At 45.9% G+C, this 27255-nt stretch overlaps 1 protein-coding gene across 1 annotated transcript; it reads left to right on the forward strand.

Moving 5' to 3' along the window:
- The first annotated feature begins 39 nt into the window (after positions 1-39).
- On the forward strand, positions 40-26360 carry LOC120024412 (prolyl endopeptidase). The gene is made up of 15 exons (XM_038968650.1): positions 40-164; positions 606-680; positions 4800-4933; positions 5259-5389; positions 5852-6061; positions 6160-6281; positions 6676-6781; positions 8647-8838; positions 11017-11214; positions 12011-12114; positions 13294-13430; positions 17198-17292; positions 19598-19729; positions 19961-20117; positions 23830-26360. The coding sequence occupies exons 1-15, from the start codon at positions 123-125 to the stop codon at positions 24122-24124; spliced, it is 2130 nt and encodes a 709-aa protein (XP_038824578.1). The 5' UTR covers positions 40-122; the 3' UTR covers positions 24125-26360.
- The last annotated feature ends 895 nt before the right edge of the window (positions 26361-27255 follow it).

The raw sequence follows: 27255 nt of genomic DNA on the forward strand, positions 1-27255 counted from the left end.
CTGGCTAGAGCTTCAACATTCAAGTTGATGTTTGTTCGGATCCAGAAAGTCATAACAAAACCAGTCATTCATTCTTTTACACAACTTTTCTTATTACGGAATTCCGAACAGTCACTTCTAAAATGTCTTTCCAGTACCCACATGCTTACCGTGATGAGGCAGTTGTAAGTAACACGCTAACTAGCTTGTTATCTAGCTAGACATGTCGCTTTCAAGTAAATGGTGAGGAGCTAGCCACTTGCTAGCTAGCTTGTTCTTTATAACCCAGTAAGCGTGTCATGTACCGGCACTTGATAGTTAGCCCTCTATTTAGTTGGATAGCTTTGAGGCTACTAAAATAACTTAGCTAGTAACGTTATTTGAACAAATGCACATATCAACCGAGTTCGCTAACTTATCTTGTAGGATAGCTAGCTCAAATGAATGAGCCAGCCTGCTAGGATTTTGTTAGCTTTATTTCATGTTAGCTGCTAGCCATGCCTAGGCTTGTCATTTTAACTTAGCTAGTTATCACATAACAGCCAGCAGCAAACGATGAATGATCAAAGTTGTTGGCTGACTGCTGGCGCACATTCAGGATTTCACCGGCTGGTTATTTCTGACAGGCGGATGACTACCATGGCAACAATATTCCTGACCCGTACAGTTGGCTGGAGGACCCAGACAGTGAGAAGACGCAGGTAAATGCTATCTGTCATGTCACTCCAAATACGGTGTGTATTTCAGCACCACTGGCTCAAGGAATGTTGTGGCAACGTTACCAGCACGTTTGCCTGGGAGTTCTTAGTGTCAATTTGGTGACAGAAATTCACATGAAATGTAATATTAGCACCATTATCTAGGTATAAAGTTAATTGGCCAATGTGGATTGTGTGCCACTGTCAACTCCTTCCCACAATCAAGGACAAAGACCCATGTCTGTATTGTCTAACAAATATTGGACAGTCAAGTCACTAACTCGGCATATACCTAGAATGTCCAAACATACCGTTGACATAGGCAGCTGCTGGATTCCCGAGCTGGCAGTGATTTTATTTGGCCCCCTCAAGTCTTCTGAGCAAAAAATTATATAAAGAACAGTGTTTATTTTTGGACATAAAAGATGGTAAAAATACCAGCAAATCAACTGCAAGTGATTTTAATTTTGGAAATCTGTTCCAAAGTATTCCCGCACATAATAAAGATATGTCAAATCAAATGTATTTATTTATGTGATTTTATTTATATATGTGATTGTATATAAATGTGAGTAAGGTTTGAAATAATTTAATTTATAATAATAATAATTTTTAGTTAATTATTATATCTGTTTGGGCTTCTTGCAGTCTACAAATTATTTGTAATTATGTTCCAGTCCCTGACCATTCGCTCATGAAAAGTTGATGATCCCTGAACTACTGACACTATAGATCAGTGGATCCAAAACTTGTTTGACCCATGACCCCATTTTGATAAATGAAAATTCTCGTGACCCAACCATGTGAAAAATTATGTAATTAACAGCCAACAAGTTAACTTTTTTAATTGGGGCTATGACAGTCAATTGCAAAACATTCTAACAGTATTTCTGATTGTATTCTCAACTCACCATCACATACTTTAAGGTGGGGCTATGAGAATCAATTGCAAATTATTCTGACATAATTTCTCTTATCTCACATCCACTAATGAGATGGGTGTGCTTTATGCATGTTGCGTCGGAGCTTCTTGAATTCAGGGGGCCTGGTCGACAGTGCGCCCTCATCTCTCCTGTCACATCCAACCTGGATCGATATTTGTCTTTAATGCAGATGAGAGCACTGAATCAGCGTACCATGAGTTTTAATGCTCGGCGGGAGACAGAACAGTATTCCCTTTGACTCAGGAACCAAAACTCTTCCATAGTGACCCGTGAATGCATGGTCTGCAGCATTTGACCACATGACAGCTTGATCAGCTGTTAAGTTTCACTTACCGGCATGTTAACTGAGCCAGGATCACAGTCAAATAATTTTGCTGATTTGGTCACTCGTATGTAGAATATTTTGTATTTCCCCCTTTCTAAATATTTCTTACATAGGCAAGGAGACACACATTTTATTTTCATTCCACAAAGTCAACAGTCTGTTTTTTTACATCCATTGTGAATGACAACAGTTCCTCTCTCAATTCAAAAAATCTTTTTAACACTCCCCCTTGATAACCAACAAGCCTCGGTGTGAAATAGAACATTGTCCTTCTCTGATCCCATATCTCCACATACAGTAGTTTTGTGAACAGTTTGTGCACGATGTAGTTTACAATCGAAGTTACCTGCTGCATATCTCCGAGTTCTGCGCTCAGCTCTTTTTCCACAGGTTGCTTTCGGTGTATCCATTCTAGCTCAGTGAGTGTATCATACAATGCGTCCATATGGCAGAGGGAGACACATTCATAACTAGAATGCAGAGGCCTGCCCGCCGTCTCGCCATAGATGTAGACCCATCTGTGGAAAAGCCCACCATTCAATCCCATGGAATCTGTTTTTCGTCAATATAGCCATGCAGCACACTGAACATCCCCTGTGCCGTTTCATGCTCGGGAATTGTGAGACAGAACAATATGTCCTCTTAGAGAACACCTGTAGTGAACAAAAGTCAATGCTTGGGCATCTCGGCCCTCACAGCTAACATCCATTTGGAGAGGGGAGTTTTTGAGTCGTTCAGTCATTTTCCTCTTGATTGCTAGCCATAGCATAAATGGTTAGTTTCACATTGTTATCTGACAGAAGTATTGATGTGAGTTTCTGTGCCGTTGCCTCCCCACACATTGTTTTCACCATATCAAGTGCGGCCGGTAATATCAGTCTCTGCAATAGTTTGTGGTTTCTTTGCGTAGTGGGCTGAGCCATTCACAGTGGCCTTTTCCCACTACCTAAGGGTGCTCTCTGGTTGAAATTTTACTTTTATATTTGAATAATTTTCATTTAGGTTTTTAAGGTTAACCACATTAAAATTATTTTGAGAGACGAAGACAATTATTATATATTTTTTTACCAGGATTTTGGAAATTCTCCCACATCCCCCATTTTCATATCAGGCGACCCCTATTTTAGGATCAGCTGCGTAGATGTTGCAACCAGCCCCACCTTCTGTGAGTTAGTGGTCATTGCAGTGGTGTTCATAAACTCAGAAAATAAACATCCTCTCACTGTCAACTGCGTTTATTTTCAGCAAACTTAACATGTAAATATTTGTATGAACATAACAAGATTCAACAACTGAGACATAAACTGAACAAGTTCCACAGACAAGTGACTAACAGAAATGGAATAATGTGTCCCTGAACAAAGGGGGGGTCAAAATCAAAAGTAACAGTCAGTATCTGGTGTGGCCACCAGCTGCATTAAGTACTGCAGTGCATCTCCTCCTCGTGGACTGTACCAGATTTGCCAGTTCTTGCTGTGAGATGTTACCCCACTCTTCCACCAAGGCACCTGCAAGTTCCAAGGACATTTCTGGGGGGGAATGGCCCTAGCCCACCCTCCGATCCAACAGGTCCCAGACGTGCTCAATGGGATTGAGATCCGGGCTCTTCGCTGGCCATGGCAGAACACTGACATTCCTGTCTTGCAGGAAATCACGCACAGAACAAGCAGTATGACTGGTGGCATTGTCATGCTGGAGGGTCATGTCAGAATGAGCCTGCAGGAAGGGTACCACATGAGGGAGGAGGATGTCTTCCCTGTAACCACAGCGTTGAGATTGCCTGCAATGACAACAAGCTCAGTCCGATAATGCTGTGACACACCGCCCCAGACCATGACGGACCCTCCACCTCCAAATCGATCCACCTCCAGAGTACAGGCCTCGGTATAACGCTCATTCCTTCGACGATAAACGCGAATCCGACCATCACCCCTGGTGAGACAAAACCGCGACTTGTCAGTGAAGAGCACTTTTTGCCACTCCTGTCTGGTCCAGCAACGGTGGGTTTGTGCCCATAGGCGACGTTGTTGCCGGTGAGGTCTGGTGAGAACCTGCCTTACAACATGCCTAAAAGCCCTCAGTCCAGCCTGTTGCGGACAGTCTGAGCATTGATGGAGAGATTGTGTGTTCCTGGTGTAACCCGGGCAGTTGTTGTTGCCATCCTGTACCTGTCCCGCAGGTGTGATGTTCAGATGTACCAATCCTGTGCAGGTGTTGTTACGTGTGGTCTGCCACTGCGAGGATGATCAGCTGTCCGTCCTGTCTCCCTGTAGCGCTGTCTTAGGCGTCTCACAGTACACTGTGAGCGTTGTGTGCATGACTGTGTGTGAGTGCCTTTGCTGCATCACTGTTTGCTTGTGTGAATGTGTGCAGCTGTGTGCATGAATGTGTTTGAATGTGTGTGGACATACAGTACCAGTCAAAAGTTTGGACACACCTACTCATTCAAGGGGATTTCTTTTTTTTGCAATTTATTGCCCTGGCCACATCTGCAGTCCTCATGCCTCCTTGCAGCATGCCTAAGGCACGTTCACGCAGATGAACAGGGACCCTGGGCATCTTTATTTTGGTGTTTTTCAGAGTCAGTAGAAAGGCCTCTTTAGTGTCCTAAGTTTTCATAACTGTGACCTTAATTGCCTACCGTCTGTAAGCTGTTAGTGTCTTAACGACCGTTCCACAGGTGCATGTTCATTAATTGTTTATGGTTCATTGAACAAGCATGGGAAACAGTGTTTAAACCCTTTACAATGATCTGTGAAGTTAATTTGTAAAAATCCAAATATCTTTGAAAGACAGGGTCCTGAAAAAGGGACGTTTCTTTTTTTGCTGAGTTTGTCTTGTGTTTCTTCCCAGGCTTTTGTCAATGCTCAGAACCAGCTGACGCTGCCCTACCTGGAGCGCTGTGAGGTGCGGGACCTGTTCAAGGAGCGCATGACGGAGCTCTACGACTACCCCAAATACAGCTGCCCCTTCAAGAGGGGGAGCAGGTGAGAGGGGGAGAGAATGAAAGAAAGAGGGAGACTTGAGGCGGTACATGGAGGTTTTGGACTTTTCTCAATTTGTCTTTCCGTGATTCCTCACATCCTATATCTCTGCCTCGTTCTCAACTGTAGTAGAGGGGGAGGTCCAAGCTTCATCCTCGTGTACCTTCTTGTCCAATGCATTTTGAGAAGGAAGCAAGGAGAGAGGACTTGAGGCAAGATTAATTGAGGATGAGCCAAAATACAGCCTTCCCCTAAAGATGGAGACTGTTGTCTTTTGGGTAGTTTATTTCCTTGGCTTTGTGCTGACACTTTACCCCCCCCGCTGCAGGTATTTCCATTTCTACAACACGGGCCTCCAGAACCAGAGTGTAATGTATGTTCAGGAGAGTCTAGAGGCAGAGCCCACGGTCTTCCTGGACCCAAACACTTTCTCTGAAGACGGGACTGTCGCTTTACGAGGTGGGGGACGGAAAGATGGTCAAGCAATGCTCATTATGATGTAGAATATTGTCTTGTTTGTAATACTGTACAGATGAAGGTTTCCTTCATCACGTGTGTTTCTGACATCACGTTCTGCTGTACTGAACAGCCTAGAATCTACAAGTATACTGTATCACCCTTTACGCTGCACTGGCATGTTTAGACATCTACCACAGTTGCTGGAACCGTGCTGGAAAGGACCATGTGAAAGGGAAAGTAAAATTATAAGCCAGTACAGCTCGTGTTGGCACTAAAATACAGTAGCTACTAGAGCCTGCCAATGATGTGTATATAAACGCAATATGAATATATTTACAATGCATTCTAAATGAATATATTCAACACTATTCACAATGCATTATAAATGAATATATTCAACACTATTCACAATGTAAATAATGTGAATGGTTTCTCTGACTATGCGCTACTTGTGTCCCTCAGGTTATGCATTCTCAGAGGACGGCGAGTACCTGGCATACGGCACCAGCGCCAGCGGCTCTGATTGGGTGGAGATGCGCTTCCTGCGGGTGGAGGGGGCCGTGGCCCTACATGACCGGCTGGAGAGGGTCAAGTTCAGCTGCATGTCCTGGACCCATGACGGCAAGGGCCTCTTCTACAACTCCTACCCCAAGCAGGAGGGCAAAAGTGACGGTGAGGGGATGTTTGGATATTTAGAGGGGAACTAGTTTGTTCCATTTCATGTTTTAGTTAAATGTATGAACACATTACTTACTGTCTCTCTCCTCTAGGGACTGAGACGTCCACAAACCTGCACCAGAAGCTCTACTTCCACGTGTTGGGGACCCCCCAGTCTCAGGACTGCCTGTGTGCAGAGTTCCCCGACCACCCTAAGTGGATGAGTGGGGTTGAGGTACGCTGCTGGACTTGGCTAGACACTAAACAGACCGGGACTTGACTGTCTCATATCTCTTAGACAATGCAGAAATGGTTCTTAACTTTAGTCCAAGTACCCTTTTGAGGAGACATAGCGTGTATCCTAATATCTATCGTTCTCCTGAAGTCTGTACTCGTGAGTGAGTTTCCACCACCTGTGTTACACCAGTCCTCTCCCTTTATGTCCATAGAGGGAAGTGGACAGCACAGAATCTGACTTGTAGTTCTTGTCTTATGTCCCTGATATTTAGAATCCTGATTATCGTGTCATAATACCTCTAGTCATCAGTGTAGGTTTCTGGTTGATTAGCGCTAGCGGCACAGTGTTGTATTAGCATTCTGAAAGGTGTCCGTGTGTGATCTCACTCCAGGTGTCAGATGACGGGCGCTACGTACTGCTGTCCATCAGGGAGGGCTGTGACCCGGTCAACCGGCTGTGGTACTGTGACCTTCAAACCACTCCTCAGGGTATCACAGGTACCATGCACACCACAACCTAATCAGATCAGTCTTTCTCTTTAGTCTCCTTAACACATAATCACCATCCACTGACCGGCCACCATATTTGTTGTAGGGCTTTGACTTGATGTGTTATCAAGAACATCCACTATAGATTGTGAATGTCTTGTATTGTCAATGTCTTGTGTTGTGAATAGGGCTGTGGCGATCATGACATTTCGGCAGCCGGAGATTGTCAAGCAAATAACTGGCGGTCTCATGGTAATTGACTGTTAATTAACATTATCACATTTAGCAACTCCTGGCTTCTACAGACCTTTGGAACATCTACATTTTAAAAAGTCTAATAAATCCATTATTTTAGACAGGTCTAAAGAAACATGATATGAAGAAAATGTTGTCTATTTCAGAAGGACCGAATAGCATACTCTGAGTTGTCCGTATGTTAGGTCTGGCTATGCCAAATGGCTGTAGGCTACACTAGTTCATTTAGCAGACAAGATTTGCTTAGAATTCTGTGGCATCGGGGCCTCCTGAGTGACGCAGTGGTCTAAGGGACTGCATCGCAGTGCTAGCTGTGCCACTAGAGATCCTGGTTCGAGTCCAGGCTCTGTCGCAGCCGGCAGCGACCGGGAGACCCTTGGGGCGGCGCAGTGCACAATTGGTCCAGCGTTGTCCGGGTTAGGGGAGGGTTTGGCCGACAGGGATGTTCTTGTCCCATCGCGCTCTAGCGACTCCTGTGGCGGGCCGGGCGCAATGCACTCTGACACAGTCGCCAGGTGTACAGTGTTTCCTCTGACACATTGGTGCGGCTGACTTCCAGGTTAAGCGGGCATTATGTCAAGAAGCAGTGCGGCTTGGTTGTGTTTCGGAGGATGCACGGCTCTCGACCTTCGCCTCTCCAGAGTCCGTACGGGAGTTGCAACGATGGGACAAGACTGTAATTACCAATTGGATACCATGAAATTGGGGAGAAAAAAATAGAATGGACCATTATCATGCCTCGAAACATGGGCAGCGGAAAATAATTAATGTCATCTATGCACTTAAATAGCAAATGGAGGACGTTTTTCCCGTGGTTAATTTTCATGCAAGCCAGGTAGGCAATACTCCTGTTGTAAAGAGAAGCAATATGCTTAATATTAGGAAAGTTGATAAATCAATATAGAAGGCTTAGCCTATAGAAAGCCTCCATTAAAAATAGCATCCCATCAGCTATCTCTGTTTTCTCACACAATTGCATAGTCTATAAAAATGTTGCGCAACATGAGCTCATGCTTGAAGTGTTTGATCAGGTTTTCGGGGGTGGCAGGTAGCCTAGTGGTTAGAGTGTTGGACTAGTAACCGAAAGGTTACAAGATCGAATCTCCGAGTTGACAAGGTAAAAATCTGTCGTTCTGCCCCTGAACAAGGCAGTTAACCCACTGTTCCTAGGCCGTCATTGAAAATAGGAATTTGTCCTTAACTGACTTGCCTAGTTTAATAAAGGTAAAAAACAACAACATTTTCATTGATGTCAGAGTGATTAGAGGGACAACAGAGTGCTGAGTACCAGGCAGTTAGCAAGTTTGGTAGGCTACTAATGACCATCAGCAGCATCAGAGCTTGGAGAAGCCTAATTACCGTGACTAAACGGTCATGTGGAATTTGACTGCCTTCATGACTTGTGACTGCCAGTTTGGCGGTAATACGGTCACCGTAACAGCCCTAGTTGTGAATGTATTGTGTTGTGAATGTATTGTAAGTGTGTTGTGACTGTCTCGTGTTGTCAATGTCTTGCGTTGTCGATGTCTTGGTTGGCCCTCCCCATGTGTTGCCTTAGAGTATTTGTTTAGTTGACTGTAGCTTAGTTGAAGATGCCAAGTTATCTCTCTCCCCTCCAGGCCTGTTGCCGTGGGTGAAGCTGATAGACAACTTTGATGCGGAGTACGAGTATGTGACCAACGAGGGCACGGTGTTCACCTTCAAGACCAACCTGGTGGCCCCGCGTTACCGTCTCATCAACATCGATTTCGCCCAGCCCGCCCAGGCCAACTGGAAGGAGCTCATCCCCCAGCATGACAAGGACGTCATCGGTAGGTCACAGACTGAATGAAAGGAGAGGGTTTTACCAACATAATATGCTAACTTTATAGCTCGACAACAAGAATATCCACTAAAAAGGAAAAAGTAATGTCTGCTGTTTTCTGCTCTCAATAAGTGATGTTTTAGTATAGCTAAAGGTGAAATAGATCATTTGGTAATCACTTTTTGTGATAATTTAGATAATCACTTTTTGGCAGTAGGAGCAAACAGTGAAGACATGCAGAGCCTTCAGAAAAGATTCATACCCCTTGACTTATTACACATTTTGTTGTTACAACCTGAAATCCAAATGTATTTTCTCACCCATCTACACACAATACCTCATAATAACAAAGGGAAAACATTTATACATTTATTGCTAATTTATTGAAAATTAAATACATAAATATCTCATTGACATAAGTATTCACACCCCTTTGCTATGCACTCCAAATTCATCTCATGTGCATCCAATTTCTTTTGATCATCCAAATGTCACTACATCTTGATTGGAGTCCATCTGTGACCAATTAATGTTTGGACATGATTTAGAAAGAAAACACCTGGCTATATAAGGTCTCACAGTTGACAGTGCATGTCAGAGCAGAATCTATACCATGAAGTCCAAGGGACTGTCCATAGATCTCGTGATAGAATTGTGTTGAGGGTATAAAACGATGTCTAGAGTGTTTCCAAGAGCACATCATTGGGGAATGAAAAAAATATGGAACTGCCTGGTCGGACGGCCAGCTCTAAACTGAGCAACCGGGCAAGAAGGACCTTGGTCAGGGAGGTGACCAAGAACCCAATGAACACTCTGACAGAACTACAGAGTTCCTTGGCTGAGATGGGAGAACCTGCCAGAAAGACAACAGTCTCTACAGCACTTCACCAATCTGGACTTTATGGGAGAGTGACCAGATGGAAGCCTCTCCTGAGAAAGGCACATGACGGCATGCCTGGAGTTTGCAAAAAGGCACGTGAAAGACTGAGCATAAGGCAAAACATCCTGTGGTCTAAAGGGATAAAAAAAAAAGGAAACTTTTTGGCCTAAATGCAACCCGCTCTGGAGGACAACAGGCACAGCACCTCGCCTGTCTAACACCATCCCTATTGTGAAGCATGGTGGTGAATGGAGCCAAATCCTTGATGAGAACCTGCTTCAGAGTGCAAACAACCTTAGACTGCGGTGAAGATTTACGTTCCAACAGGACAATGACCCCAAGCATACAGGCTTCATAACAAGAATGTGAAAGTCTTTGTGGCCCAGCCAATGCCAAGACTTGAAAATCTGTAAAAAGACTTTAAGATTGATGTTCACCATCGCTCCCCATCTAATTTAAGAGCTTGAAAAAATCTGCAAGGATGAGCGGAAGAAAATCCCCAAATCCAGATGTGCAAAGCTGATGCAGACATACCCAAGACGACTCAAAGCTGATGCAGACATAGCCAAGACGACTCAAAGCTGATGCAGACATACCCAAGACGACTCAAAGCTGATGCAGACATACCCAAGACGACTCAAAGCTGATGCAGACATACCCAAGACGACTCAAAGCTGATGCAGACATACCCAAGACGACTCAAAGCTGATGCAGACATACCCAAGACGACTCAAAGCTGATGCAGACATACCCAAGACGACTCAAAGCTGATGCAGACATACCCAAGACGACTCAAAGCTGATGCAGACATACCCAAGACGACTCAAAGCTGATGCAGACATACCCAAGACGACTCAAAGCTGATGCAGACATACCCAAGACGACTCAAAGCTGATGCAGACATACCCAAGACGACTCAAAGCTGATGCAGACATACCCAAGACGACTCAAAGCTGTAATCGCTGCCAAAGGTGCTTCTGCAAAGTATTGACTCGTGTGTGAATACTTATGTAAATTAGATATTTCTGTATTTAATTTTCAATAACATTTCTAAAACCATGTCTTCATTTAGTCATTATGGGGTATTGTGTGTAGATTCAGGCTGTAATCCACATTTCGTTGTGTTAAGTCGAGGGGTGTGAATACTTTCTGAAGGCTCTGTAACAGTTTATATTTACAGTTGGTTTAAAACAGATCCTAACAGGAAATAACATCCATATTCTGTCTAGGAATACTCTGTCTAGGTGATCATGGTTTTTAAACTTTTAGTTTGACTAAACCCTTTCTTGCGCTCCCCCTCTCTAGTGTTTGCCACCTGTACCTACAACAACCTCCTCTTTGTGTGTTTCCTGCACGACGTGAAGAACGTGCTGAAGATGTACCGTCTGAGCTCGGGGGAGGAGCTCAGGACCTTCTCTCTGGACGTGGGCTCTGTGGTGGGCTTCACCGGACGCAAGAGAGACTCTGAGATCTTCTACTACTTCACCTCCTTCCTGTCGCCAGGTATCAGAGACAGACGTGTGGTATCAGAGACAGGCGTGCAGTGTCGGGGACAGAGACGTGCGGTGTCGGGGACAGAGACGTGCGGTGTCGGGGACAGAGACGTGCGGTGTCGGGGACAGAGACGTGCGGTGTCGGGGACAGAGACGTGCGGTGTCGGGGACAGAGACGTGCGGTGTCGGGGACAGAGACGTGCGGTGTCGGGGACAGAGACGTGCGGTGTCGGGGACAGAGACGTGCGGTGTCGGGGACAGAGACGTGCGGTGTCGGGGACAGAGACGTGCGGTGTCGGGGACAGAGACGTGCGGTGTCGGGGACAGAGACGTGCGGTGTCGGGGACAGAGACGTGCGGTGTCGGGGACAGAGACGTGCGGTGTCGGGGACAGACACGTGCGGTGTCGGGGACAGACACGTGCGGTGTCGGGGACAGACACGTGCGGTGTCGGGGACAGACACGTGCGGTGTCGGGGACAGACACGTGCGGTGTCAGAGCACACACACACTCTGTGGTGGACTTCACCGGACGGACGCAAGAGGGAATTAGAGGGAGACGTGGATACACGAATGCTGGCATGGGCACACACACACACACACACACACACACACATGCATTCACAAATGCACACGCACACACACACACTCAAAGACTTTCAACAACTTCACCTCTTTCCCACCGCCAGGTATCGCTCATGCTATCAGACAGTCTCATACAGGTTCTTGCAGGAGTCCGTATGGATCTTCTATCATACTGCAGTGAAACAGTGACAAGTCAATGACCTGTCTTTGTTCTGTGTTCCAGCCATCATCTACCACTGTGACCTGACCAAGGAGCCCCTGCAGCCCCACGTGTTCCGCGAGGTCACCGTCAAAGGCTTTGACCCCTCCGACTACCAAACCACTCAGGTAAGATACCTACAAGTGACTAAAAATAAATAAATGGCATGTTCGAATCTGTTCTTTTCCCCCCCTGCATTCTGAACAGCCAAAAAGCACTTGGAATCAGGTATTTCAAACCACCTTTGTAGGTGGCTTGAAATCAGATACAAATCTGATTCTTGGTAACGTGACTTATCTGAACAGTCAAATTAGATTTATTTTCCCTCAAGTGGTTTGTAGACTGTTATTCGGCATCTCTCGTTTCTTACTGGCTACTCCGTTGACAGTTTGACAAGAACGTGTGGTAGTCAATTAGCTTGTTAATTGTTTACCAACAAATTAGTGAACGCTCTAGAAAACTAAACAGCTACCTAGCTAGTTGACTGCTGTAACTAGACAAAAATAACTTGTTTTAAAAGTTGGATTATCTTATCCTTTGAGGCTTTTAAAGTTTTCTGAATTTGTCGGGGCATGGACTGTACAAGGTGTCAAGTGTTCCACAGGGATGCTGGCCCATGTTGACTCCAATGCTTCCCACTGTTGTCATGTTGGCTGGATGTCCTTTGGGTGGTGGACCATTCTTGATACACACTGGAAACTATTGAGCATGAAAAACCCAGCAGCATTGCAGTTCTTGACACACACCGGTGTGCCTGGCACCTACTACCATACCCTGTTCAAAGGCCCTTTTGTCTTGCCTATTCACACTCTGAATGGCAGACATACACAATCCATGTCTCAGTTGTCTCGAGGCTTACAAATCCTTCTTTAACCTGTCTCCTCTTCATCTACACTGATTGAAGTGGAATTAACAAGTGACATCAATAAGGGATCATAGCTTTCACCTGGATTCACCTGGTCAGTCTGTCATGGAAAGAGCAGGTGTTCCTAATGTTTTGTACACTCAGTGTACACGCATGCTATACAAATTAAAAAGAACGTTGCACCCTCATCTGTCCTTGCGGTGGATATATTTGACCAATTTTTAGGATAAAGATGAAACATTGGTCAAATATATCGACAGGAAGGAGTGATGAGTATGCCAATAGATTTTTCTTATGTATAGTTTTATCTTCTGTTGTTCAGCACCTCTCCTAAAAGGTCTTCTTTATTTAGATGGTTATCTATACTAATACAAACCACCAGAATTGACTGATACCATGTATGTGTTTTCACACCAACAAGCCCCTGTATCTGTGTGTCCAGGTATTCTACCCTAGTAAGGACGGCACAGAGATCCCCATGTTCATCGTCCATAAGAAGGGCCTGAAGCTGGACGGCTCTCACCCTGCCTTCCTCTACGGCTACGGAGGGTTCAACATCTCAATCACTCCCAGCTACAGGTACCACCACCAGGTCACTTCCACAGCTACAGGTACCACCACCAGGTCACTTCCACAGCTACAGGTACCACCACCAGGTCACTTCCACAGCTACAGGTACCACCACCAGGTCACTTCCCCCAGCTACAGGTACCACCACCAGGTCACTTCCCCCAGCTACAGGTACCACCACCAGGTCACTTCCCCCAGCTACAGGTACCACCACCAGGTCACTTCCCCCAGCTACAGGTACCACCACCAGGTCTCTTCCACAGCTACAGGTACCACCACCAGGTCTCTTCCACAGCTACAGGTACCATCACCAGGTCACTTCCCCAGCTACAGGTACCACCACCAGGTCACTTCCCCAGCTACAGGTACCACCACCAGGTCACTTCCACAGCTACAGGTACCACCACCAGGTCACTTCCACAGCTACAGGTACCACCACCAGGTCACTTCCCACAGCTACAGGTACCACCACCAGGTCACTTCCCCCAGCTACAGGTACCACCACCAGGTCACTTCCCCCAGCTACAGGTACCACCACCAGGTCACTTCCCCCAGCTACAGGTACCACCACCAGGTCTCTTCCACAGCTACAGGTACCACCACCAGGTCTCTTCCACAGCTACAGGTACCATCACCAGGTCACTTCCCCAGCTACAGGTACCACCACCAGGTCACTTCCCCAGCTACAGGTACCACCACCAGGTCACTTCCACAGCTACAGGTACCACCACCAGGTCACTTCCACAGCTACAGGTACCACCACCAGGTCACTTCCCACAGCTACAGGTACCACCACCAGGTCACTTCCCCCAGCTACAGGTACCACCACCAGGTCACTTCCCCCAGCTACAGGTACCACCACCAGGTCTCTTCCACAGCTACAGGTACCACCACCAGGTCTCTTCCCCAGCTACAGGTACCATCACCAGGTCACTTCCCCAGCTACAGGTACCACCACCAGGTCACTTCCCCAGCTACAGGTACCACCACCAGGTCCCACCCCCCGCTACAGGTACCACCACCAGGTCCCACCCCCAGCTACAGGTACCACCACCAGGTCCCACCCCCAGCTACAGGTACCACCACCAGGTCCCACCCCCAGCTACAGGTACCACCACCAGGTCCCACCCCCAGCTACAGGTACCACCACCAGGTCCCACCCCCAGCTACAGGTACCACCACCAGGTCCCACCCCCAGCTACAGGTACCACCACCAGGTCCCACCCCCAGCTACAGGTACCACCACCAGGTCCCACCCCCAGCTACAGGTACCACCACCAGGTCCCACCCCCAGCTACAGGTACCACCACCAGGTCCCACCCCCAGCTACAGGTACCACCACCAGGTCCCACCCCCAGCTACAGGTACCACCACCAGGTCCCACCCCCAGCTACAGGTACCACCACCAGGCCCCACCCCCAGCTACAGGTACCACCACCAGGCCCCACCCCCAGCTACAGGTACCACCACCAGGCCCCACCCCCAGCTACAGGTACCACCACCAGGTCCCACCCCCAGCTACAGGTACCACCACCAGGTCCCACCCCCAGCTACAGGTACCACCACCAGGTCCCACCACCAGCTACAGGTACTACCACCAGCTACAGGTACCACCACCAGGTCCCACCCCCAGCTACAGGTACCACCACCAGCTACAGGTACTACCACCAGCTACAGGTACCACCACCAGGTCCCACCCCCAGCTACAGGTACCACCACCAGGTCCCACCACCAGCTACAGGTACTACCACCAGCTACAGGTACCACCACCAGGTCCCACCCCCAGCTACAGGTACCACCACCAGGTCCCACCCCCAGCTACAGGTACCACCACCAGGTCCCACCCCCAGCTACAGGTACCACCACCAGGTCCCACCCCCAGCTACAGGTACCACCACCAGGTCCCACCACCAGCTACAGGTACTACCACCAGCTACAGGTACCACCACCAGGTCCCACCCCCAGCTACAGGTACCACCACCAGCTACAGGTCCCACCCCCAGCTACAGGTACCACCACCAGGTCCCACCCCCAGCTACAGGTACCACCACCAGGTCCCACCCCCAGCTACAGGTACCACCACCAGGTCCCACCCCCAGCTACAGGTACCACCACCAGGTCCCACCACCAGCTACAGGTACTACCACCAGCTACAGGTACCACCACCAGGTCCCACCCCCAGCTACAGGTACCACCACCAGCTACAGGTCCCACCCCCAGCTACAGGTACCACCACCAGGTCCCACCACCAGCTACAGGTACCACCACCAGGTCCCACCCCCAGCTACAGGTACCACCACCAGCTACAGGTCCCACCCCCAGCTACAGGTACCACCACCAGGCCCCACCCCCAGCTACAGGTACCACCACCAGGCCCCACCCCCAGCTACAGGTACCACCACCAGGTCCCACCCCCAGCTACAGGTACCACCACCAGGTCCCACCCCCAGCTACAGGTACTACCACCAAGTTACACTGGATGTATCATGCAGTTGCTACATGTAATGATGTCGCTTTAACCTTGATTTTTTCTTTTAATTTCCTCATGAAAATGTACTTGTTTACTGCTATACACACAGTGGTCTTCGTAATTATTGGGACAGTGAATATTTGTCTTCTTCTTTTGGCTCTGTACTCCAGCACTTTGGATTTTGAAGTGATACAATTACTATGAGGTTAAAATACAGACAGTCAGCTTTAATTTGAGGGTATTTTCATCCATATCGAGTGAACTGTTTAACAATTGCAGCATTTGTTGTACCCAGTCCCCCCATTTTAGGGGACCAAAAGTATTGGGACAAATTCATTTGTGTATTAAAGTAGTCAAAAGTTTGGTATTTGGTCCCATACTCCTAGCACACAATTACTACATCAAGCTTGTGACTCTACAAACTTGTTGGATGGATTTGCTGGTTGTTTAGGTTGTGTTTCAGATTATTTTGCGCCCAATAGAAATGAATGGTAAATAATGTATTGTGTAATTTTGGAGTCCCTTTTGTTGTAAATAAGAATATATTTTGCTTCTTAACACTTCTACATTAATGTGGATGCTGCCATGATGGCTGATAATCCTGAATAAATCGTGAATAGTGATGAGTGAGGAAGTTAGACGCACAAATATCATACCCCTAAGACATACCAACCTCACAAGCTTTATGGAATCATGGCTGGCTAAGAATATGGGACAAAATACTAAACTTTTGACTACTTTAAAACATATAAATTGGGAGGGGGGACAATGTACAAAAGTTATGTAATTTCTTAACAGTTCACCCGATAGGAATGAAAATACAATAACGCTGACAGTCTGGATTTGAAGTGATACAATGACTGAGGTTAAAGTGCAAAGTGCTGGAGTACAGAGCCCAACAACAACAAAAAATACTTCACTGTCCCAATAATTATGGATGGCACTGTATATCATTTGACTTTTAGGGCTATTTAAGATAGTCATTGTGCCTGCAAATAATGTTATCTTGTCTTGGCTCTTCTACATGCTTTGTATCTACCTGGACTTGTTTGGACTGAGTAAAGGAAGTAAGGTGATGGTCAGACTGAGGAAAGGATGTAAGGTGATGGTCAGACTGAGGAAAGGATGTAAGGTGATGTTTAGACTGAGGAAAGGATGTAAGGTGATGGTCAGACTGAGGAAAGGATGTAAGGTGATGGTCAGATTGAGGAAAGGATGTAAGGTGATGTTTAGACTAAGGAAAGGAAGTAAGGTGATGGTCAGACTAAGGAAAGGATGTAAGGTGATGTTAAATGTTGTTTCCCAGTGTATCACGGCTGATCTTTGTCCGACACATGGGAGGAGTCCTGGCTGTGGCCAACATCAGAGGAGGGGGGGAGTACGGAGAGACCTGGCACAAAGGTAACAAATCAAATGTATTTATATAGCCCTTCTTACATCAGCTGATATATCAAAGTGCTGTACAGAAACCCAGCCTAAAACCCCAAACAGCAAGCAATGCAGATGTAGAAGCACGGTGGCTAGGAAAAACTCCCTAGAAAGGCCAAAACCTAGGAAGAAACCTAGAGAGGAACCAGGCTATGAGGGGTGGCCAGTCCTCTTCTGGCTGTGCCGGGTGGAGATTATAACAGAACATGGCCAAGATGTTCAAATGTTCATAAATGACCAGCATGGTCAGATAATAATAATCACAGTAGTTGTCGAGGGTGCAACAAGTCAGCACCTCAGGAGTAAATGTCAGTTGGCTTTTCATAGCCGATCATTGAGAGTATCTCTACCGCTCCTGCTGTCTCTAGAGAGTTGAAAACAGCAGGTCTGGGACAGGTAGCACGTCCGGTGAACAGGTCAGGGTTCCATAGCCGCAGGCAGAACAGTTGAAACTGGAGCAGCAGCACGGCCAGGTGGACTGGGGACAGCAAGGAGTCATCATGCCAGGTAGTCCTGAGGCATGGTCCTAGGGCTCATGTCCTCCGAGAGAGAGAAAGAAAGAGAGAATTAGAGAGAGCATACTTAAATTCACACAGGACACCAGATAAGACAGGAGAAATACTCCAGATATAACAGACTGACCCTAGCCCCCCGACACATAAACTACTGCAGCATAAATACTGGAGGCTGAGACAGGAGGGGTCAGGAGACACTGTGGCCCCATCCGATGATACCCCCGGACAGGGCCAAACAGGCAGGATATAACCCCACCCACTTTGCCAAAGCACAGCCCCCACACCACTAGAGGGATATCTTCAACCACCAACTTACCATCCTGAGACAAGGCCGAGTATAGCCCACAAAGATCTCCGCCACGGCACAACCCAAGGGGGGGCGCCAACCCAGACAGGAAGACCACGTCAGCGACTCAACCCACTCAAGTGACGCACCCCTCCTAGGGATGGCATGGAAGAGCACCAGTAAGCCAGTGACTCAGTCCCTATAATAGGGTTAGAGGCAGAGAATCCCCGTGGAGAGAGGGGAACCGGCCAGGCAGAGACAGCAAGGGCGGTTCGTTGCTCCAGAGCCTTTCCGTTCACCTTCACACTCCTGGGCCAGACTACACTCAATCATATGACCTACTGAAGAGATGAGTCTTCAGTAAAGACTTAAAGGTTGAGATCGAGTCTGCGTCTCTCACATGGGTAGGCGGACCATTCCATAAAAATGGAGCTATACGAGAAAGCCCTGCCTCCAGCTGTTTGCTTAGAAATTCTAGGGACAATTAGGAGGCCTGCGTCTTGTGACCGTAGCGTACGTTTAGGTATGTACGGCAGGACCAAATTGGAAAGCTAGGTAGGAGCAAGCCCATGTAATGCTTTGTAGGTTAGCAGTAAAACCTTGAAATCAGCCCTTGCCTTAACAGGAAGTCAGTGTAGGGAGGCTAGCACTGGAGTAATATGATCAAATTTTGGGGTTCTAGTCAGGATACTAGCAGCCGTATTTAGCACTAACTGAAGTTTATTTAGTGCTTCATCCGGGTAGCCGGAAAGTAGAGCATTGCAGTAGTCTAACCTAGAAGTAACAAAAGCATGGATTAATTTTTCTGCATCATTTTTGGACAGAAAGTTTCTGATTTTTGTAATGTTACGTAGATGGAAAAAAGCTGTCCTTGAAACAGTCTTGATATGTTCGTCAAAAGAGATCAGGGTCCAGAGTAACGCTGAGGTCCCTCAGTTTTATTTGAGACGACTGTACAACCATCAAGATTAATTGTCAGATTCAACAGAAGATCTCTTTGTTTCTTGGGACCTAGAACAAGCATCTCTGTTTTGTCCGAGTTTAAAAGTAGAAAGTTTGCAGCCATCCACTTCCTTATGTCTGAAACACAGGCTTCTAGCGAGGGCAAATGTAGGGCTTCACCATGTTTCATTGAAATGTACAGCTGTGTGTCATCCGCATAGCAGTGAAAGTTAACATTATGTTTTCGAATGACATCCCCAAGAGGTAAAATATATAGTGAAAAGAATAGTGGTCCTAAAACGGAATCTTGAGGAACACCGAAATTTTCAGTTGATTTGTCAGAGGACAAACCATTCAGAGACAAACTGATATCTTTCCGACAGATAAGATCTAAACCAGGCCAGAACTTGTCCGTGTAGACCAATTTGGGTTTCCAATCTCCAAAAGTAACACACACAACCTCTCTCAACTCAAATCCCTCTGTGTTTTATTCACTCACACTCACATTGATCTTTCTCTGTGTGTTTTTCTCCAGCGGGTATGCTGGCCAAAAAGCAAAACTGCTTCACAGACTTCCAGTGTGCAGCAGAGTACCTCATCAAGGAGGGCTACTCGTCCCCCTCCAAACTCACCATCAACGGAGGGTCCAACGGGGGCCTGCTCGTAGGTACGTTGCGGAATGATGGCATCACTTTCTTGTTGATGCTTTTAGTCATTGACCTGAAAACCCAACCCTGACACGTTCCTAAGCTGACAGTTTTGTTGACATCGGAATGTCTGTCTGTATATACAGCGGTTTTGTCTTACTCTGTGTTTATCTCCTCACCTGTGTGTGTCTGTGTGTCTCTCGCTGCCTGCTAACGTGTGTGTATATCTGTAACGCCCTCTGCCCCCCCAGCGGCGTGTGTGAACCAGCGGCCAGAGCTGTTTGGCTGTGCCGTGGCCCAGGTGGGCGTCATGGACATGCTCAAGTTCCACAAGTTCACCATCGGCCACGCCTGGACCACTGACTTCGGCTGCTGTGAGGTCAAGGAGCAGTTTGACTGGCTCATCAAGTGGGTGCTAGTGCTACACTTCCCTAAGCCTAGCCTGGTTCCAGATCAATTTAGCTTTGTAGCCAACTTCTATGGTGGTTGTCATGCCAGTAACCATAGGTGTTCGCTACACAGCACAAACAAATCTGGAACCTGGCTACAGTTAGGCTGTTTGGGATATTAACATTAATCTTTCAGTATTCCAGAACCGCGTCAAATGCATGTTAAGTTCTTTCCAATGCTTGTGCTCGCTTGATTTAGTGTAATCCCAAATGTGCAAACGTCAAGTGCAGCTATTTGACATACAGTGCATTCAGAAAGTATTCAGACCCCTGAACTTTTTCCACATTTTGTTACATTACAGCCTTATTCTAAAATGTATTAAATAAAACATGTCCTCCTCAATCTACACACAATACCTCATAATGACATCACAATACCCCATAATGACATCACAATACCCTATAATGACAAAGCGAAAACAGGTTTAGAATTTTTTGCAAATGTATTAAAAATAAAGACACCTTATTTACATAAATATTCAGACCATATGAGACTCAAAATTGAGCTCAGGTGCATCCATTTTCCATTGATCATCCTTGATGTTTCTACAACTTGATTGGAGTCCACATGTGGTAAATTAAATTGATTGGACATGATTTTGAAAGGCGCACACCTGTCTATATAAGGTCCCGCAGTTGACAGTGGATGTCAGAGCAAAAACCAAGCCATGAGGTTGAAGGAATTGTTCGTGAGCGCCGAGACATGATTGTGTCGAGGCACAGATCTGGGGAAGGGTACCCAAAAAGTTCTGCAGCATTGAAAGTCCAAGAACACAGTGGCCTCCATAATTCTTAAATGGAACAAGGTTGGAACCCCCAATACTCTTCCTAGAGCTGGCCGCCTGGCCAGACTGAGCAATCGGGGAAGAAGGGCCTTGGTCAGGGAGGTGACCAAGAACCTGATGGTCACTCTGACAGAGCTCCAGAGTTCCTCTGTGGAGATGGGAGAAAATTCCAGGACAACCATCTCTGCAGCATTCCACCAATCAGGCATTTATGGTAGTGGCCAGACGGAAACTACTCCTCAGTAAAATGCACTTGACAGCCCGCTTGGAGTTTGCCAAAAGGCAAATAAAAACTCTTAGACCATGAGGAACAAGATTCTCTGGTAACAACCAAGATTGAACTCTTTGGCCTGAATGCCAAGTGTCATGTCTGGAGGAACCTGGCACCATCCCTACGGTGAAGCATGGTGGTGGCAGCATCATGCTGTGGGGATGTTTTTCAGCGACAGGTACTTGGAGACTAGTCAGAATCGAGAGAAAGATGAATGGAGCAAAGTACAAAGAGATCCTTGATGAAAACCTGCTCAGGACCTCCGACTAGGGCTAAGGTTCACCATCCAACTGGACAACGACCCTAAGCACACAGCCAAGACAATGCAGAAATGGCTTCGGGACAGGTGTCTGAATGTCCTTGAGTGGCCCAGCTAGAGCCCGGACTTGAAACCGATCGAACATCTCTAGAGAGATCTGAAAATAGCTGTGCAGCGTTGCTCCCCATCCAACCTGACAGAACTTGAGAGGATCTGCAGAGAAAAATGGGAGAAACTCCCCAAATACAGGTGTGCCAAGCTTGTAGTGTCATACCCAAGAAGACTCGAGGCTGCAGTCGCTGCCAAAGGTGCTTCAACAAAGTCCTGAGTAATGGGTCTGAATACTTATGTAAATGTAATATTTAAGTTTTTTTATTTTCAATACATTTGCAAAAATGTATAAACTGTTTTGCTTTGTCATTTATGGGTTATTGTGTGTAGATTGTTTTTTGTTTTTTAAAGTTAATCAATTTGAGAATAAGGCTGTGAAGTAACAATGTGGAAAAAGTCAAGGTGTGTGAATACTTGAGGATTGCACTGTATCTATTAGAGGTCGACCGATTATGATTTTTCAACGCCGATACCGATTTATTGGAGGACCCAAAACGCCGATACCGATTAATCGGACGCTTTTTAAAATGTATTTGTAATAATGACAATTACAACAATACTGAATGAAAACGTATTTTAACTTAATATAATACATCGATAAAATCTATTTAGCCTCAAATAAATAATGAAACATGTTCAATTTGGTTTAAATAATGCAAAAACAAAGTGTTGAAGAAGAAAGTAAAAGTGCAAAATGTGCCATGTAAGAAAGCTAACGTTTAACTTCCTTGCTCAGAACATATGAAAGCTGGTGGTTCCTTTTAACATGAGTCTTCAATATTCCCAGGTAAGAAGTTTTAGGTTGTAGTTATAGGAATTATAGGACTATTTCTCTATACGATTTGTATTTCATATACCTTTGACTATTGGATGTTCTTATAGGCACTTTAGTATTGCCAGTGTAACAGTATAGCTTCCGTCCCTCTCCTCGCTCCTACCTGGGCTCGAACCAGGAACACTGACAACAGCCACCCCGAAGCAGCGTTACCCATGCAGAGCAAGGGGAACAACTACTCCAAGTCTCAGAGCGAGTGACGTTTGAAACGCTATTAGCGCGCACCCCGCTAACTAGCTAGCCATTTCACATCGGTTACACCAGCCTAATCTTGGGAGTTGATAGACTTGAAGTCATAAACAGCTCAATGCTTGAAGCACAGCGACGAGCTGCTGGCAAAACGCACAAAAGTGCTGTTTGAATGAATGCTTACGAGCCTGCTGGTGCCTACCATCACTCAGTCAGACTGCTCTATCAAATCATAGACTTAATTATAACACACAGAAATACGAGCCTTAGGTCATTAATATGGTCGAATCCGGAAACTATCTCGAAAACAAAATGTTTATTCTTTCAGTGAAATATGGAACCGTTCCGTATTTTATCTAACGGGTGGCATCCATAAGTCTAAATATTCCTGTTACATTGCACAACCTTCAATGTTATGTCATAATGACGTAAAATTCTGGCAAATTAGTTCGCAAAGGGCCAGGCGGCCCAAACTGTTGCATATACCCTGACTCTGCGTGCAATGAACGCAAGAGAAGTGACACAATTTCACCTGGTTAATATTGCCTGCTAACCTGGATTTCTTTTAGCTAAATATGCAGGTTTAAAAATATGTACCTCTGTGTATTGATTTTAAGAAAGGCATTGATGTTTATGGTTAGGTACACGTTGGAGCAACAACAGTCCTTTTCCGCGAATGCGCACTGCATCGATTATATGCAACGCAGGACACGCTAGATAAACTAGTAATATCATCAACCATGTGTAGTTAACTAGTAATTATGATTGATTTGTTTTTTATAAGATAAGTTTAATGCTAGCTAGCAACTTACCTTGGCTTCTTACTGCATTCGCATAACATGCGGGCTCCTTGTGAGGCAGATGGTTAGAGCGTTGGACTAGTTAACCGTAAGGTTGCAAGATTGAATCCCCGAGCTGACAAGGTAAAAATATGTCATTCTGCCCCTGAACAAGGCAGTTAACCCACTGTTCCTAGGCCATCATTGAAAATAAGAATGTGTTCTTAACTGACTTGTCTAGTTAAATAAAGGTATAAAACAAAAAAATATACAGATTTCCCATTGTTATGAAAACTTGAAATCGGCCCTAATTAATCTGCCATTCCGATTAATCGGTCGACCTCTAGTATCTATTTGCTCCATGTTTGGTGTATTAAAACCTGTACACAATAGTTTTACCGTACATCATCGTCCCTGTAGAAATCTCCTCTTCTCCCTCCAGGTACTCCCCGCTCCACAACATACGCGTGCCCGAGTGCGAGGGCGTCCAGTACCCTGCTGTCCTCCTCCTCACGGGTGACCACGATGACCGTGTGGTCCCCCTACACTCCCTGAAGTACATCGCCACGCTGCAGCACGTGGTGGGCCGCTGGTCGGGTCAGAGCAATCCACTGTTCATCCACGTGGACACAAAGTCGGGCCACGGCGCCGGAAAGCCCACCAGCAAGGTCATCCAGGAGGTGGCCGACACGTACGCCTTCATCGCCCGCTGCCTCAGCCTCTCCTGGGTCAAATGAAGAGGAGGGGAGGGGGTGGTTCCCTGGAAGTCTGTTTCTAGGGGAAGTGTCTCTATCGGTGTCTTAGAAGTTTCTTACTCGTTCTCGTTCTTTTTTTGTATTGATCACTAATCTTTTTGTTCAGCTGTTCTCCTTCCCTCCTCTCATCATCACTACTGTGGACTTATTCATTTGTTCCTGAGCAGTAATCAATCTCTTCCTACCCGTTTGTCTGGCCTGTATTCACCACCCCTCTCTTCCTGGTTCTCCCTTCCCAGTGTAGGCTTGCTTTGGGCATGGGCTCCAGTTCAGCCGGACTATACAGTTACCCCTCTTTCCCCCACACCCCCATGGGCCAGCCCCAGGACTTACCCCCTGTCTCCACCCCTCACCTCTCTTATAAGCGATTCACTATATATATCTAGAAGAAGAAAAAAACATCTCTGAATAAGCTTTGTTGTACAATTAAAGGTCAAATCCACTGCATTTAAAACAGTCAAATCATTTCATGAATTCAGAGTTTGTGTAATTATACAGAGGCTGAATATATTCCTTCGACAACCATAAGACCCACTAATCATTACATTACTTTATCAAAATAGTTGTACCTGCTTTATTTTCTTCTATAATTACTGATCTGGCTTTCAGGTTTGTCTATAAAAATTAACTTTTTGTTACAAATGTAACCAGAACCATGCATAATGCACATTCACTAATAATGTAGCAGGTATTCTAGAAAATGAATACCGGTCTCAATCTCTCAAGCACAAGCCCACAGGCTAGTGAGTAGCCAGCTAATATTTATATTTCTAGTTCAGCAAACTTGGATCTAGGTATAGTTTCACTAGCTCTGGATTCAGCTAACAAGGTAGAACAGTTGAATTGTTATGAACACACCCTTCTGTCCGTCTCCAACTGTTTGAACAGCATGTTAGCCTGTCCACTTTGTTCAGATGTTGAAATCAAGTGGCCTACTTCATTTCTGAATGAGAATGAGATGACAATTCCTTCATTGTTTTATAAATGTGCAATAAGCATAAAACAGACTAGACAGCTGGTGTAACCGTCTTTATTTGACTAAAATACTGCTAGTGATATGTGGTGCCGTAATGCGGCGCGACAAACTGAGCATTCGTTTTCCAGATGAAGGTTCATTGGTAAATTTGTTGTAGTAGTGTAGCTCTGCTCAAAATCTGAGGAGTTGAGACATAAACAGGGTTTCATTAGAAAGGTTAATTTCTCCTCTATTACAGTATAATCATTTCTCCATGTGTTATGGTGTCCATATGACCCATTCTGTTGGACCAAACCTCAAATGTAAATAGAGAGTTGAAACCGTTTGTCAGAGAAGAAGAAGTGATCGCTCATCTTTGTTGTTGTAGGGGCTTGGGAGAAAGAGGCGAAGCGAGAGGTCTCACTCCAATCTCCAAGCCCTATGTGCTTATTTTGAACCTAGCTTGTCGCCTGCCTTCCCGCCTTTGGGACAACGACTCCCATTGTTAGGGCGGAGACATGAGCATCTAGTCATTATATACAGATCTCTGGTGTAAATGTACACAGCACAGAAGGAGTGAATGAGACCAAAAAGACATGAGAACAAGAGGACATAAACGCTCATAAAAAGAAAAAATACGAAAAAACTTGGACCAGCCTCGGGACTTGCCCCAGACTCCCCTACCAAACCTCCCTCTCTCCCCCATGAGCCAGCCACAGGACTTACCCCCGTGTCCACCCTTCACCTCTCTGGCCCCAGACTCCCCCACCAACCCCAGGACTTATACCCCCCCCCCATGAGCCAGCCCCAGGACTCAGCTCTTCCTCATATGAGTCATTCTCTTCTGTATTGTGGCTCTAATCGGTAAAACCTTGTTAAAGTGTTAGTTCAATGTTGAGAGATGGGTGATACATGGTTGGACTTAACTTGAACTGTATAGTTTTATCAGCCTAGAGGTCAAGGATCAAGTCTGCAAAGGTCCTCAGTAGGGGAACATGAAATGAAATAGCCCCCAATTGGTGCTACCACCTACCACCACAAACACAGACAATTGTATGTGTTTATCAATTGGAAGGCTGTTAGTCAGTAGGTTATTGATTTCAGCATGAATGATGATGGGTTTAGGTCATTTTGTTTTGTGTTCAGGAGGACTAATGCAGAGTGTGTGTCTCTGACTGATATTAATTTCTACCTCTTGGCATGCTGATTGTTAGTTTACCTAATAAAGGGACATAAACAACAATGTATTACAATGCCAGAACTTCAATAAACCGTTTTTTTGAACAGCGCTTTTTTGTGTGTGTTGTAACTCGTTACTTATCACAACACTTTATGGACCTCGGGTATAAACTTCTAAAATGTATCCAACACTTTTTGACACATCAATTATTGTACTCATTTGAAAATATCTTCCATACAGCCATTATGAAAATGCTAATATGATGAATGAAGTCCCTAGGAGAGTCACCAGGGATGACTGGAAACACTACCATAGTGAGATGTTGTGTTTGTTACAATCATTAGATAGTTCATGCTATAGAGAGCAATAGTAATGGTGTCTTTTTGTAGGCTGTAACTCCTCCATGGTTCGTTGGACAAAGCCTATGGGGAGATTAATGGAATGTTTGGCTAAACTCAAAATAAGGTCTGTGGAAAACAAACACAGGCTTAGGAGATCTTTATACATTTTGTTCTATGAGAATCTTCAGCGAACGTCAATTTTTGTGAATTTTATGTTTCCTATCTTATAAGTTAGGATCTGTTCCTTGACTTCTTCATATTCTCAGAGGCCTGAAGATATGGGGTACAGTCTTCTGAGCTGCTCCCAGGCCAGCTATTCCTTTTCCGCTGCTGGGGCGACACAGACCCAGGGTGAGTCCTCATCACTTCATTTATTTCAATGTATTTATTTAGCCGGGATAGTCTGCTCAGTAAAACTTGCCAGTTGCCACTTTACCAGAGTCCTCTTCGCTCCTCTGTTGACTCCAGCCCCGCTATGAGCGGATGGAGCTGCCAGAGCTCAGGACCGAGCCCAGGAATCACTGTGTCTGTAGAGTTTGAGGGCCGGCAGTTAGTCAGGGTATTCTCTCCTGTTGTGAGCTCCTCTGCAAATAGTGTCTGACTACAGTCCTGAGGGCTGGTGTTCTGTTCCTTCACC

Source organism: Salvelinus namaycush, chromosome 29 (assembly GCF_016432855.1).
Source record: "Salvelinus namaycush isolate Seneca chromosome 29, SaNama_1.0, whole genome shotgun sequence".
Taxonomy (NCBI): domain Eukaryota; kingdom Metazoa; phylum Chordata; class Actinopteri; order Salmoniformes; family Salmonidae; genus Salvelinus; species Salvelinus namaycush.

Excerpts from the sequence above, each read along its gene's own strand:
- LOC120024412 (XM_038968650.1), top strand. The coding sequence starts at position 123 with ATGTCTTTCCAGTACCCACATGCTTACCGTGATGAGGCAGTT. Across the intron at positions 165-605 it reads CTTACCGTGATGAGGCAGTT|GCGGATGACTACCATGGCAA; the intron begins GTAAGTAACACG and ends TATTTCTGACAG. Across the intron at positions 6,062-6,159 it reads GCAGGAGGGCAAAAGTGACG|GGACTGAGACGTCCACAAAC; the intron begins GTGAGGGGATGT and ends TCTCTCCTCTAG.